Raw genomic sequence first — 11,756 nt, 5'->3', positions numbered from 1 at the left:
TATAAATTAACCTTTTTTTAAATATTTCATTAATATAAAAATTTATTTAAAATAGCGTTGTATTTTTATTAGCATTGGTCAACACCAATCATTATATTAAAACAATTAAACTCGAATTTGTAAGAGTGTGCGTAGTGAGTCAAACAGAAACTTCTGGAATGTACTGGTAGTGACCGCCCACTGCGAAAAAAGATCGCGGGTCGTGATTCGTCAGTTCGGGTTGTTTTCGGCAACGTCATTGAGGGATCATTTAAATGGGTCGTTGCTAGGGCAGAACAGTAAGCTGACGTCAGCCTGTAGTTGATTACGCTGGTGGGTAAATAGGAAAGAAAAGTAACTGAAACTGGTGTGGAAAAGGTTTATAAAATAAATAAATATAAATCAACATAATTGTAATGGTACACGAGCAGATGGCAAAGGCTCATTGCTCGATCAAGCTTTAATTCCTGTTTTATATTTAATTTAGCTCTACTGATAAACTGATATACAGAAATAGCCCATACCTCACAATATACGGTGGTGGAGTCTTATTTATATTATATAAATGTTATATAAGTTAATGAGCTTAAAATAGTACTGTATGACTCCAACAACCTGAAATTGTGTCAGCACTTTCTTTCCGAACATGGCCTGCTGTTTGCTGTGGCAAAATAGCCCATGCTATAACTTATGTATCCCCTGTAATCATTTACACATCGTTCCAGATCCAGCACGATCTCGGTTCAGATTTCTTTATTTTTCCTTCTCATGCTACTGATTATTAATTATTTATATCAAACAGCCTTGAAAAAACATTGAACAGTATGAAACAAACACAACTGCCTATTTAACTTATTATATATTATATTATATTTAACAGTCATTGTATTGGCCAGGATGTCACACTTTTACTCAGACATCACAAAGTTAATAGATCACCATCTTATTTTGATCTTGCGCAGCCATTTTATTACTGTGAATATGCCAGAATGGTGTGGAAATATACCAATATAAAAATACATTTTCCAATATAAAGCATGGTTTGATAATTAGCCTTCAAGTAACAGACATTGGGAAAACCTAAGTGAGCATATAACATTAGACAGTGCATCAAGGACACGCATAAATGTCTTGATTAACCTTGAGCAGTAATGTAGTGGATTTGCTCTGCGTTGCGTGTGTTGATAATAAAAGAGACGTCAAAGGGTTGTACTTTTCTGTATTCATCGCTGTCACATTCCACAAAAGAGAGAGTTTATAATATACATGATGAATGTCAGATGATCATTTGCCCTGGTATTATTGTGGTATTGGTTATTGTTTTTGTTTAAAAAACAACCTGTTTCAGTTAAAAACCCGGTTGAAGCAAATGATACATGATGATAAAGAGGAAAAAACTTGAATGCATTTTTGACAGTAATCAGCTTTAAGCTTTTGCTTTGTCACTGCTTTGTCACTATCATATGACCTGTTTTGCAATATCTGCCTCTTTATCCTGAACTGTATCAGATATCCTGTACAACTTGTACCTTGAACTAGGTGTTTATCCTGCGTGTGTGTTCCTGGAACAACTTAACAACCTGTTTATCAGCATTTTCTAAAATTAAATATGCGATCCATGTCAACAGCAAACATCCACTTTATTTACCTTAAGTCTAATTAAGATGAATAAATAGATATGTTTCTAATTTTATTGTTTTTTTTTTGTATCACCTTTGACCAATATCAAAGTATATGTTTAGTAGTCACTAGTCTCTGCTGAGATTCAGTGACCCAGTTAATAAATTTATTTTCTTTCATTAAATAATTCCAAAATTACAGATTATTAGTGATTTAACACATTCTAGCTGAAAATTATAATTTGTAAACTCATAATTAACAAGATTAATACTTAAGATTAATATTTCCCGTCTTATATAACATTATATAAAACTGGGTAAAACGTAAACATGTAGGAACTTGTTTCTTTTATTATGGCAACGTCATTGCACACTCACACCCAGTGCCTTGTCAGCAGTCCCGGTCACGTGACTTAGGCTAGTCTTTCTTGTTGCCAGATTGCAAAACTTAATCCTACTGTGGCTTATATGAATTGCAACAGAAATAATTGAATTCTATTAATTATTTTAATAAATTCCATCTTGATTATTTGGGCTGTAGATTGGGTAAAATATACATTTAGATTTTTCTTTTCCCTTTTTTCATTTTTTTACTCAGTTAAATACAATTATTTTATAAGCCAGGTTTCAAAATATTACAGTTTAAACATATGCAAAACAAGACCTGGTTCAGATAGTGTTCTGTGTTTGGAGCCAAAGCATTGTGCCATTATGAAAATCTAAACTGTGATAGGTCTGAATCCAAATTACAGAGGTCTGTGAAGCATCGCCAGAGGTGTACGATTCGTATTATTTATGTAATTATTGTAAATGGTTGTTTTGCTGCATTCTTACTATTTGCTTACTTTTTGAATGTTAAAATGTCAACAACAGTATGCAGGCCTTTATTAATGTTTAGTTTCTTTGTATACTTTTCTATATACACCGATCATGCCCAACATGATGACCACCTGCCTAATATTGTGTTGGTCTCCCTTTTTCTGCCAAAATAGCCCTGGCAGCGATGCGCTGTGTATTCTGGGAATACACTAAATACACTAAACAAATAATAACCAAAGAATATGACAGAAAATATCAAAAATGTATTAAAATGAATATGCAATATAAAAAGACATGCAAATATAAACAAATTATCATATAGTAGCCTGGCTAGCATTTAGGCCTCATTGAGGTTTAAAAGTCAATTGGATCTGGCAACCTTGCACTGTAAAGTTAATATTACCTTAAACTTGACATGTTCCTTTTGCCAGGAAACTAAGTCACGTGTTAATGCCTTTCTATATAATACTCACTGGTTACATAAGAAACCTAAATACGCTATGGAAGAGAAAAGGTAGGGTGTGTGAACCGTCATTAGCATGTTTTTAATTACCACTTTGATCATGTCATTTGGGCAAAAATTGTAAAAGCAAAAAAATATATATAAAACAACATAATTGTAATGGTACATGAGCAGATAGCAAAGGCTCATTGCTCGATCAAGCTTTAATTCTTGTTTTATATTTAATTTAGCTCTACTGATAAACTGATATACAGAAATAGCCCATACCTCACAATATACGTTTGTGGAGTCTTATTTATATTATATAAATTGTATATAAGTTAATGAACCTAAAATAGTACTGTATGACTCCAACAACCTGAAATTGTGTCAGCACTTTCTTTCCAAACATGGCCTGCTGTTTGCTGTGGCAAAATAGCCCATGCTATAACTTATGTGTCCCCTGAAATCATTTACACATCGTTCCAGATCCAGCACGATCTCGGATCAGATTTCTTTATTTTTTCTTCTCATGCTACTGATTATTAATTATTTATATCAAACAGCCTTAAAAAGCACTGAACAGTATGAAACAAACACACCTGCTTATTTAACTTATTATACATTATATTATATTATATTATATATTATATTATATTTAACAGTCATTGTATTGGCCAGGATGTCACACTTTTAATCAGACATCACAAAGTTAATAGATCACCATCTTATTTTGATCTTGAGCAGCCATTTTATTACTGTAAATATGCCAGAATGGTGTGGAAATATACCAATATAAAAATACATTTCCCAATATAAAGCATGGTTTAATAATTAGCCTTCAAGTAACAGACATTGGGAAAACCTAAGTTAGCATATAACATTAGACAGTACATCAAGGACATGCATAAATATCGTATTTCCACCTCCATCGGGTCACTTTCACCTTCAAGAAACATGCCAGTGAGTTGCCAGTGTAAGTGTGAATGTACATGTTTAGTACCACATGGCAGACAGTGTCTTTTTACTTTGGCCAGTATTCAGGGGAGTATATTAAGTTCCTTGTCCATACATAAAAAAACAGCAAAAAGCAAAGACATCCTTGAAATGATCAGAACATGACCCAGACTTATAATGACCATAGTATTTACAACTGTAAAACTGTAATTATTATACTAAAAACTATTTGTCTATTGTCTAGAAAATAAAATGAATGTGTTTAAATTAAAATGTGTGTTCAAACTGAAAATCTGTCTTGATTAACCTTGAGCAGTAATGTAGTGGATTTGCTCTGCGTTGCGTGTGTTGATAAAAGAGACGTCAAATGGTGGTGCGGTGGTGCGGGCTATGTATTCTGGGAATGCGAAGAACGTGAAAGAAACCCACATGGACACTACATTTGAACCAGTGACTGTGACCAGCTAAACCATGCCTAAGATATAATGAATATAACACACACATACATTGAAAAAAAAAAACTAAACAAATAATAACCAAAGAATATGACAAAAAATGTCAAATAATTATTAAAATAATATGTTAAATTACACAATAAAAACCATGCAAATATAAACAAATTATCATATATTAGCCTGGCAAGCATTTAGGCCTCATTGAGGTTTAAAAGTCAATTGAATCCGGCAACCTTGCACTGTAAAGTTAATATTTCCTTAAACTTGACATGTTCCTTTTGTCAGGAAACTAAGTCACGTGTTAATGCCTTTCGTTCTTTCTATACAATACTCACTGGTCACAAAATAAACCTAACTAGGCTATGGAAGAGAAAAGGTAGGGTGTGTGAACCGTCATTTGCATGTTTTTAATCACCACTTTGATCATGTCATTTGGGAAAAAATTGTAAAAGCACTTGATTACATCATTTCAAATGGAATAAAAATGCATCTTAAAATCAGCATGTAATTAAAACCTCCAGATAATGTAATTCAATCCTAACACTCAGAAATAAAATTCCTGTAATGAAAAGGTGACACATTGATACAGCATTAAACTGTGGAAATTTACAGGAATATATTTTCTGTTTCTTCAATTCAAATAACTTTTCATGTCTGAACACCAAGAGCACAAGGTTTACAATATTCAATTTATGGCCTACTTAGTTATGATATTAGGATTCAACTCAGAGATAAGTCCCACACGCAGATAAATATAAGAACTCTATATTATAAATTATAATAATATATGATTATATTGATTATTTCACAGTGTATACCACAGAATAACAAACTAAAATTTTATGTCACATACACATTCATACAGAGACTGATATGTAAATAGAAATAGAATATAAAAATAAAATAAATAAAATATAAAGTATAAAAGGTATAACTAAGTATAAAAATATGGATATAAAATAACATATGTATATATGTATATAGTATAAATATATACACTTAAGCAGGAAGGGATGGATATGAATGACATAGATATTGTCAGAAGTCCAGTTTTTAGTGTCCATGTGCTAAAATGAAAGTGACATTGTACTGTGCAAGTGTGACAAACAATTATGTAATTTTGCTAATAAATTGTGCTAAGGAAGGAAAAGTAAGTCCAGGTAATAGGTGTTTTCCTGGTTAAACTCTGACAGGTTTGTGTCAAAAAGCTTCTCCATTTTCTCTCTATGTTTGGCTTCAAGAATTGGAAGAGCTTCCTTAAACACAACAAAGTAAAGAGTCCTTTGTTTTTGGAATGGCTGGGCTGAGTCCCAGAACCTCCAAATTAGACGTGAGTGTGGAGGGAATTATGATGTTAAACGCTGAGCTGTAGTCTACAAACAACATTTTTACATAGTTCCCTTTATGTAGTCCAGGTGGCTCATTGTTGTGTGGATAAGATGTGTAATGGTGGTCTTCATAAGAACCGATTTGGTGGTAAATGAACTGTAGTGAATCCAGAGTGTCCAGTAGTAAAGAAGCATGAGGCTTAATACACAGAGTACCTAAATATCTTTCTAAACCTAGGCCTTTGGAACATTTAGGGTCTTGTGAACTGAAATGGATGTTATAAAATGTCTTGCTGAAACTGACTGTCTTGCACCCAATCATTTTTTCCAGGAAGGCACAGGGTCTGGTGAGGCACATGGGTGGTTGTCACTGCGGTGCTGTCCGTTTCGAGGTGTGGAACTCCCCAGATTTGCACGTATTCGATTGCAAGTAAGAACTTTTGTTGAGGTCAATGTGCAAACAATTCACACTTTCACTGAGCATGTTATCACCTTGTCTTTAGTCCCACAACCCCCCAAGACCCCCCCCCACCAACACACAGCGCTTTTGCTGAAAAATAGCTGTTGAATAATGATGTTGCTTCTGTGTGTTCAGCTGCAGCATTTGCACCAAGAAGCAGAATCTGCATTTTATTGTTCCCAAGGCCCACTTTACCTTGCTGCAGGTACGAGTCCAATTCAATTCACAGACTTGAAAAAGTCAGGACTTGGTCATTAAAATTCTCAATTGCCTTGTTTGCAGTCATCATAATAGTAATTATAGTAATTATTTTAATTATTACCATTACCATGATCATATATCTATTTTACTAGGAATTTAAGTTTGTATTTACTCACTATGATGTGCAGATTGTAACAAATAAAATAAGACAACGAAAAGAAAACGTTACTAAATAAATGTAAATAGCGTCAGCATTTTTCGGACATACTTAAAAATACATTTTCAATGAAATCATGAGGAAAGGTCCACCAAACCTGAAGCTAGCTAGCTTGTCTCAGCCCAGGAAAGGGTTTGTTCGCAACTTCCAGACCAGTGAATACGAGCGGTACCACTGGCTTACAGCCTCTGAAGAGCGGTGCACATTATGAGTCTGCATCTCTGTTGAGTAGGTTGTATTTTATTTACATGTTTATGTTTTTTCATGTTATTAGACAAATATTGATTCTGAACTGCTCCAGATGATGTAGGTGGCACAGTTGCGGTTGTAGTGTAGAGGTTTGGAGCTTGCTTTAGTAAAATGGTATTCACCCTCGATACGCGAAATTCCTCTCTCTCTGTAATGCCACGCGTTGTTATATTGCGTTTTTGTATAGTATTGATGGGTTCTATAATTGCAACGTGATAGTGGTGGTATTAAGAGGTGAATTAAGTCGGGTAAGTCCCCACTAAGGCCCAGGTACCAAATGCACGGCCCGGCACTGTGTAAATGTAACAGACTGGATAGGCTCTTAAATATAAATGTTTTGGCTTGTGTTTGTCTAAATATAATTCCTGTTGGAAATCAACTAAATGAAATAATGTGCGTACAGTGTGTATAATTTACAATTGTTTGTTGTAATCTGGTACTTTTTATAGAAGTTTCTACACATATTAAATAATTGTTTGCTTAACAGTAAAAATTTACAGTTTCTAGTTCCATATTGCAGAATTAAATATAACATATTCCTATAATTATATTCCTGGATTTTTTGTCGAGGTTACTAGAAATGTTACTAGAAACCTCTGGTCCAACACTTTTCGATATTTTTCTAGAACTGTGAGGTAATAATTTGTTCTTTTTTTTTTTTTTTTTTGACATATTACATAATTTGTATTAACAGTTAAACAGTTAAACTTCTAGAATGTGTGAGAATGGGAGTGCCTGTGGGTGGGGCCATAGCACTATTCAAGAAAAACAGTGGGAAAGAGGGTAAAGTAATAAAATGGATTATTATAATATTATTATATAATATTATTTAATATCTAATGTGATACAACATAATAGTCCAAAATGTTTTTTGGTGTAATAAATAAAGCAGATTTCAGAGCTCTAATCTTGGAAAGATGAAACAGCTACAGTTTGTGTCATAGTGATAGGGATTCTGCTTGCTTTTGCCATAGTCCTTGCACTAGATCGGACTCTTTGAATCCTTAGAATCCACAGAATCCTTGGAATCATGTCTCTCACCCACACAGACACACTGTATAAGGAGGAGGATTCATGAATCCCGAGCCATTTAAAGGATTGTGTTTCTTAACCCAGATCAATCCAAATATGCTCATCTCTATAGCTGTATTTGGTAAAGTAACTGTGTGTGTGTGTGTGTGTGTGTGTGTGTGTGTGTGTGTTGTTTGTGTTTCTCCTGGTTTTTTATTTCTTCGAGAAAAATAATGACACAAATTCATCATAATTATCAAATTGTATTATTTTATAGTGTAGCTCCATGTTTCTAGAACATACGTGCACTCCTAATCACATGTAATGTTTGTTGACTTGAGTCTGAAATTATTGCTGAACACATTTGTTAATGCAAATTTTACTGACTGCCTGACTTGTGTGTTTCAGGGCTCAGAGAACTTAAGCACGTACACATTCAACACACACACAGCCAAGCACACGTTTTGCAAGATATGTGGTGTACAAAGTTTCTACACACCCCGATCGAATCCTGATGGCTTTGGTGGGTCTCACAACACACTCAGACACACAGATATACACCACAGATATGGACTCTAAAGTTGATGCACCCTTGTGCATTTGACTGTTGTTTATCAGTGTAGAAAAAAACAGTGTATAAAAGAAAAATCAAGAATCTTGTGAATTATTTATCTATGGTGAACTTCTCATTCTACACAATGTAGTTAATGCTGTTACTATTTTTGTATATTAAAGATGAATAGTTCTTTGCATGGCAATGTGTGAGCCCCTGGACATTCATCAGTTAGATTTTTAAATATGCCACAGAAACTTTTCCATCAGACTTTCCTCTGATGGAACACCTACTGGCATTTACAATGTAAACATTCATTTTTCTTTATGATTTGAAATCTCATTATGATTAAAATATTATGTTCTTGGTTGTCAACCAATTTGATAATGGACAATCAGCAAGTGTTAGTTAAACAGCAAGTGTTATGTCTTAAGAGTCATAAGGTTTCTATGTGGCAATACCTTGTTTATGACTTGTGAATAGATATTATGTGTCATGTTTTGATTCTAGGGGTGGCTGCACATTGCCTCGACTCTGGAACCGTAAAGAGCGTGACGGTCGAAAAGTTCTGTGGTGAGAACTGGGAGGACAGCATGCAGAAACACAAAACGATCAGGAGTATGTCAAAGTCTACAGAAGAAGCCAAATAATCTATTAATACACGAGCATTACCTTTTTTTAAAGGTCCCTCTAAAGCAGTGGAGGCAGAGGTGCCACATGAAATGATTATGAGGCCTTCTTTAAGTTAATACAGGTTTAGAAGAACAAGACATGAGGAATAATCAGCATCATTTATCTGTGAAATAAAATATCAGACAAACATCTATTACTGTACATTCAACAAGGGTGTTCAAAGGGATTAAGATCAGAGATCTTCCACTTAAGATCTTCCACTCCATCCTATGTATACCATATGTTCATGGAGTTGGCTTTGTGCACAGGGGCATTGTTGTTAATGCTACCACATCCACATATATCCTATACAATTAGTTCATATGCCTGGAAAAGCCAGACGTCCCAATATTCCTGTCCATATACTGTAAATTATAACAAAGAAATCAGAAATAAAGATATGTCTTAGTAAGGCATCATGTGAATTCCCCTTATTTCCTCACCTTAGCTTTTTTTTCTTTTTAAACATTGGGTCCGATGATGCAGCTGAAAAATTAAAAGAAAAATGTTTTGAGTGTTTGAATGTGGAACATTGATGATTGAAAATGCACTAAGGTGTGGAATGATTTTGCCTTCACTTTTCTCAACAACTGTACAGTAAAATGACTTGAAATTTAAGACAATAATAGAAATAGACACTCTAAATAAAAATTATTAGAAAGATCGTGCAAACCTCAAAAAAAGGTTTTATAAGTGTTTGAATATGGTGATTCAAATGCACTGATTTTTATGTTTCTTAAAAATTGTACAGTAGAACGACCTGAAAATTAATTCAGTGATAGTCAGGGTCACTCTGAGTAAAGATCAATTGAATGAATTATCAAACATTTAAAGGAAGGTAAAATTAGGGTGATTTTGCTTTTACATTTTACTGTATAGTTTTAAACACAATTTTTAGTTTTAAAAGTGTTTGAATATATGTATATATACATATATATATATTTACACCACAAACAAGAAATTTTATTATTTGTGTTTTGATAAAAAAACAAACAAAAAAACTAATAATGTATTGATATTTTATAACTTTTTGTTTTTTATAACGGAAACGCCTTTCTGAAGCGTCTTTACATTTATTTTGCCGCTATTCTGCTGTGAGACGAATATGAAATCTGATTTTTTAAAGAAACAGAATTTATTAAGGACACTTATGGAACTTATACATTAGCAATAGTGGATTAAACAGTGCATCTCATCTTTCTCTCTACACTATCACTCTGACTGTTCTTTCCTGCAATTCTAAACCGATGCAAATATGCTAAAAACGATGCATCACAATACAATTGCTAGCTTGTATCTGATGCACAATTTTTTTTAAATCAATGCACCACACCTACCAAGTCAAGTCAAGTCAAGTCAAGTCAAGTCAAGAAGCTTTTATTGTCATTTCAACCATATACAGTGTTGTGAAAAAGAGTTGGCCCTAATGTAGCACCAGGGTTCTGGAAGAATGTTGTCTCATTACGCTGTGTACTGCGTCAGCTATACTGTATAATGTAAAGCCAAAACATTTACATTAATGAAAAGTCCGGTTCATGTTCTGATCATATAGACAAGGAACCTAATATAATTTAATAAATACTGGGCAAAATAAAAAGACACTGTGCATGGGACAACAGTCTGCAATGTGTTACAATACACATTTGCATTCACACATATCAATTGGCAATTGGTTTCTTGGAGGTGAAAGTGACCCATAAATGCGATATTTATGCGTGTTCTAGATTTACTGTCTCATGTTATATGCTAAATTAGGTTTTACCAATATCAGTTATTTCATGGCCAATTATCAAACCATATTTCCACACCATTCTAGTATATTCTTAGTAATAAAGTGGCTGCTTTAGAGCAGTATAAGATGTGAATTGAAACAATTTCAGTCTTTTGAAGTGACACAGTACTATTTTAGGTTAATTATCTTATATAACATTTGTAAAACATAAATAAAACTCAACAAGGGTATATAGTGAGATAAGTCCCATTTCTCATAAACATATTGGTTCACCAGTAGAGTTAAATGAAATATAACACAGGAATTACAGCTCAATCAAGCAATGAGCCCTGCCATCTGCTCATGTACCATGTATTTATATATATTTATTTTATATTTTATATGCTAAAAAATGTTAGTTCATTTCTTTTTCCATATTTGACCACCAGCATGATCAGTGATCATGATCGTTGCAGGATGATCTCAGCTCACGGTTGTTTCTGCCATTGCAATGATACTTTTACATGATCCTACAATTTCAGAAAACAACCTGAACCAACCAATCACCAGCCGCGATCTGTCCCGCAGTGGGCGACTACTACCCGTACATGCTGAGTCACATCTCTGTGCAGACATTCTATCCACCTGTTTCCTACGCCCCATGAGGCTTTTGCAAACTATGAGACAACATCAGCATGCCCATCCATTTATTATTAAAGGAACGGGAGGACTAGCAATGTGATAAGCTCAGAGGTTTAATAATTCCTTCACAATAATTAAGTCAGTCGTGTGCTATTCAAGGATGTGGGAAGTGATTTTGTGTACTTAAAAGATGATGATGATATATATATATATATATATATATATATATATATATATATATATTTTTTTATTTTTTTATTTTTATTTACACATCAAGTACTCTAAAAACGAGGAAGACGACGTTCTTTTTCTTTTTGCCATTTTTAAAATAATATTCAGGTGGGGTTAAATGCCCATCCTGACTAATCTGATCTTCCAGCCATCCAGCCTCTTGTTGGCATGTTCCCCTGGTTTTAGTTTCCTTTTCTTTCTGTGCATCCA

The 11,756-nt window shown here is 33.8% G+C and overlaps 2 protein-coding genes across 2 annotated transcripts in view; one reads left to right on the top strand and one right to left on the bottom strand.

Annotated features, from left to right (window-relative positions):
- Nucleotides 1-13, bottom strand: part of LOC124379083 (polyubiquitin-C-like) — a 5,105-nt gene extending 5,092 nt beyond the window's left edge. The window contains 1 exon segment of the mRNA XM_046839170.1: nt 1-13. This exon segment is cut by the window's left edge and continues 184 nt beyond it. The gene's annotated coding sequence lies outside the window, so the exon portion shown is untranslated.
- Nucleotides 14-2,810: 2,797 nt separating this feature from the next.
- cenpv (centromere protein V) lies at nt 2,811-9,378 on the top strand. Its single transcript, XM_046839180.1, has 5 exons — nt 2,811-2,931; nt 5,931-6,029; nt 6,195-6,264; nt 8,146-8,260; nt 8,801-9,378. The coding sequence occupies exons 1-5, from the start codon at nt 2,918-2,920 to the stop codon at nt 8,938-8,940; spliced, it is 438 nt and encodes a 145-aa protein (XP_046695136.1). The 5' UTR covers nt 2,811-2,917; the 3' UTR covers nt 8,941-9,378.
- Nucleotides 9,379-11,756: the final 2,378 nt, after the last annotated feature.

This window comes from Silurus meridionalis, chromosome 25 (genome assembly GCF_014805685.1).
Source record: "Silurus meridionalis isolate SWU-2019-XX chromosome 25, ASM1480568v1, whole genome shotgun sequence".
Lineage (NCBI taxonomy): Eukaryota > Metazoa > Chordata > Actinopteri > Siluriformes > Siluridae > Silurus > Silurus meridionalis.
This window is presented reverse-complemented; position numbering and strand designations above follow the sequence as displayed.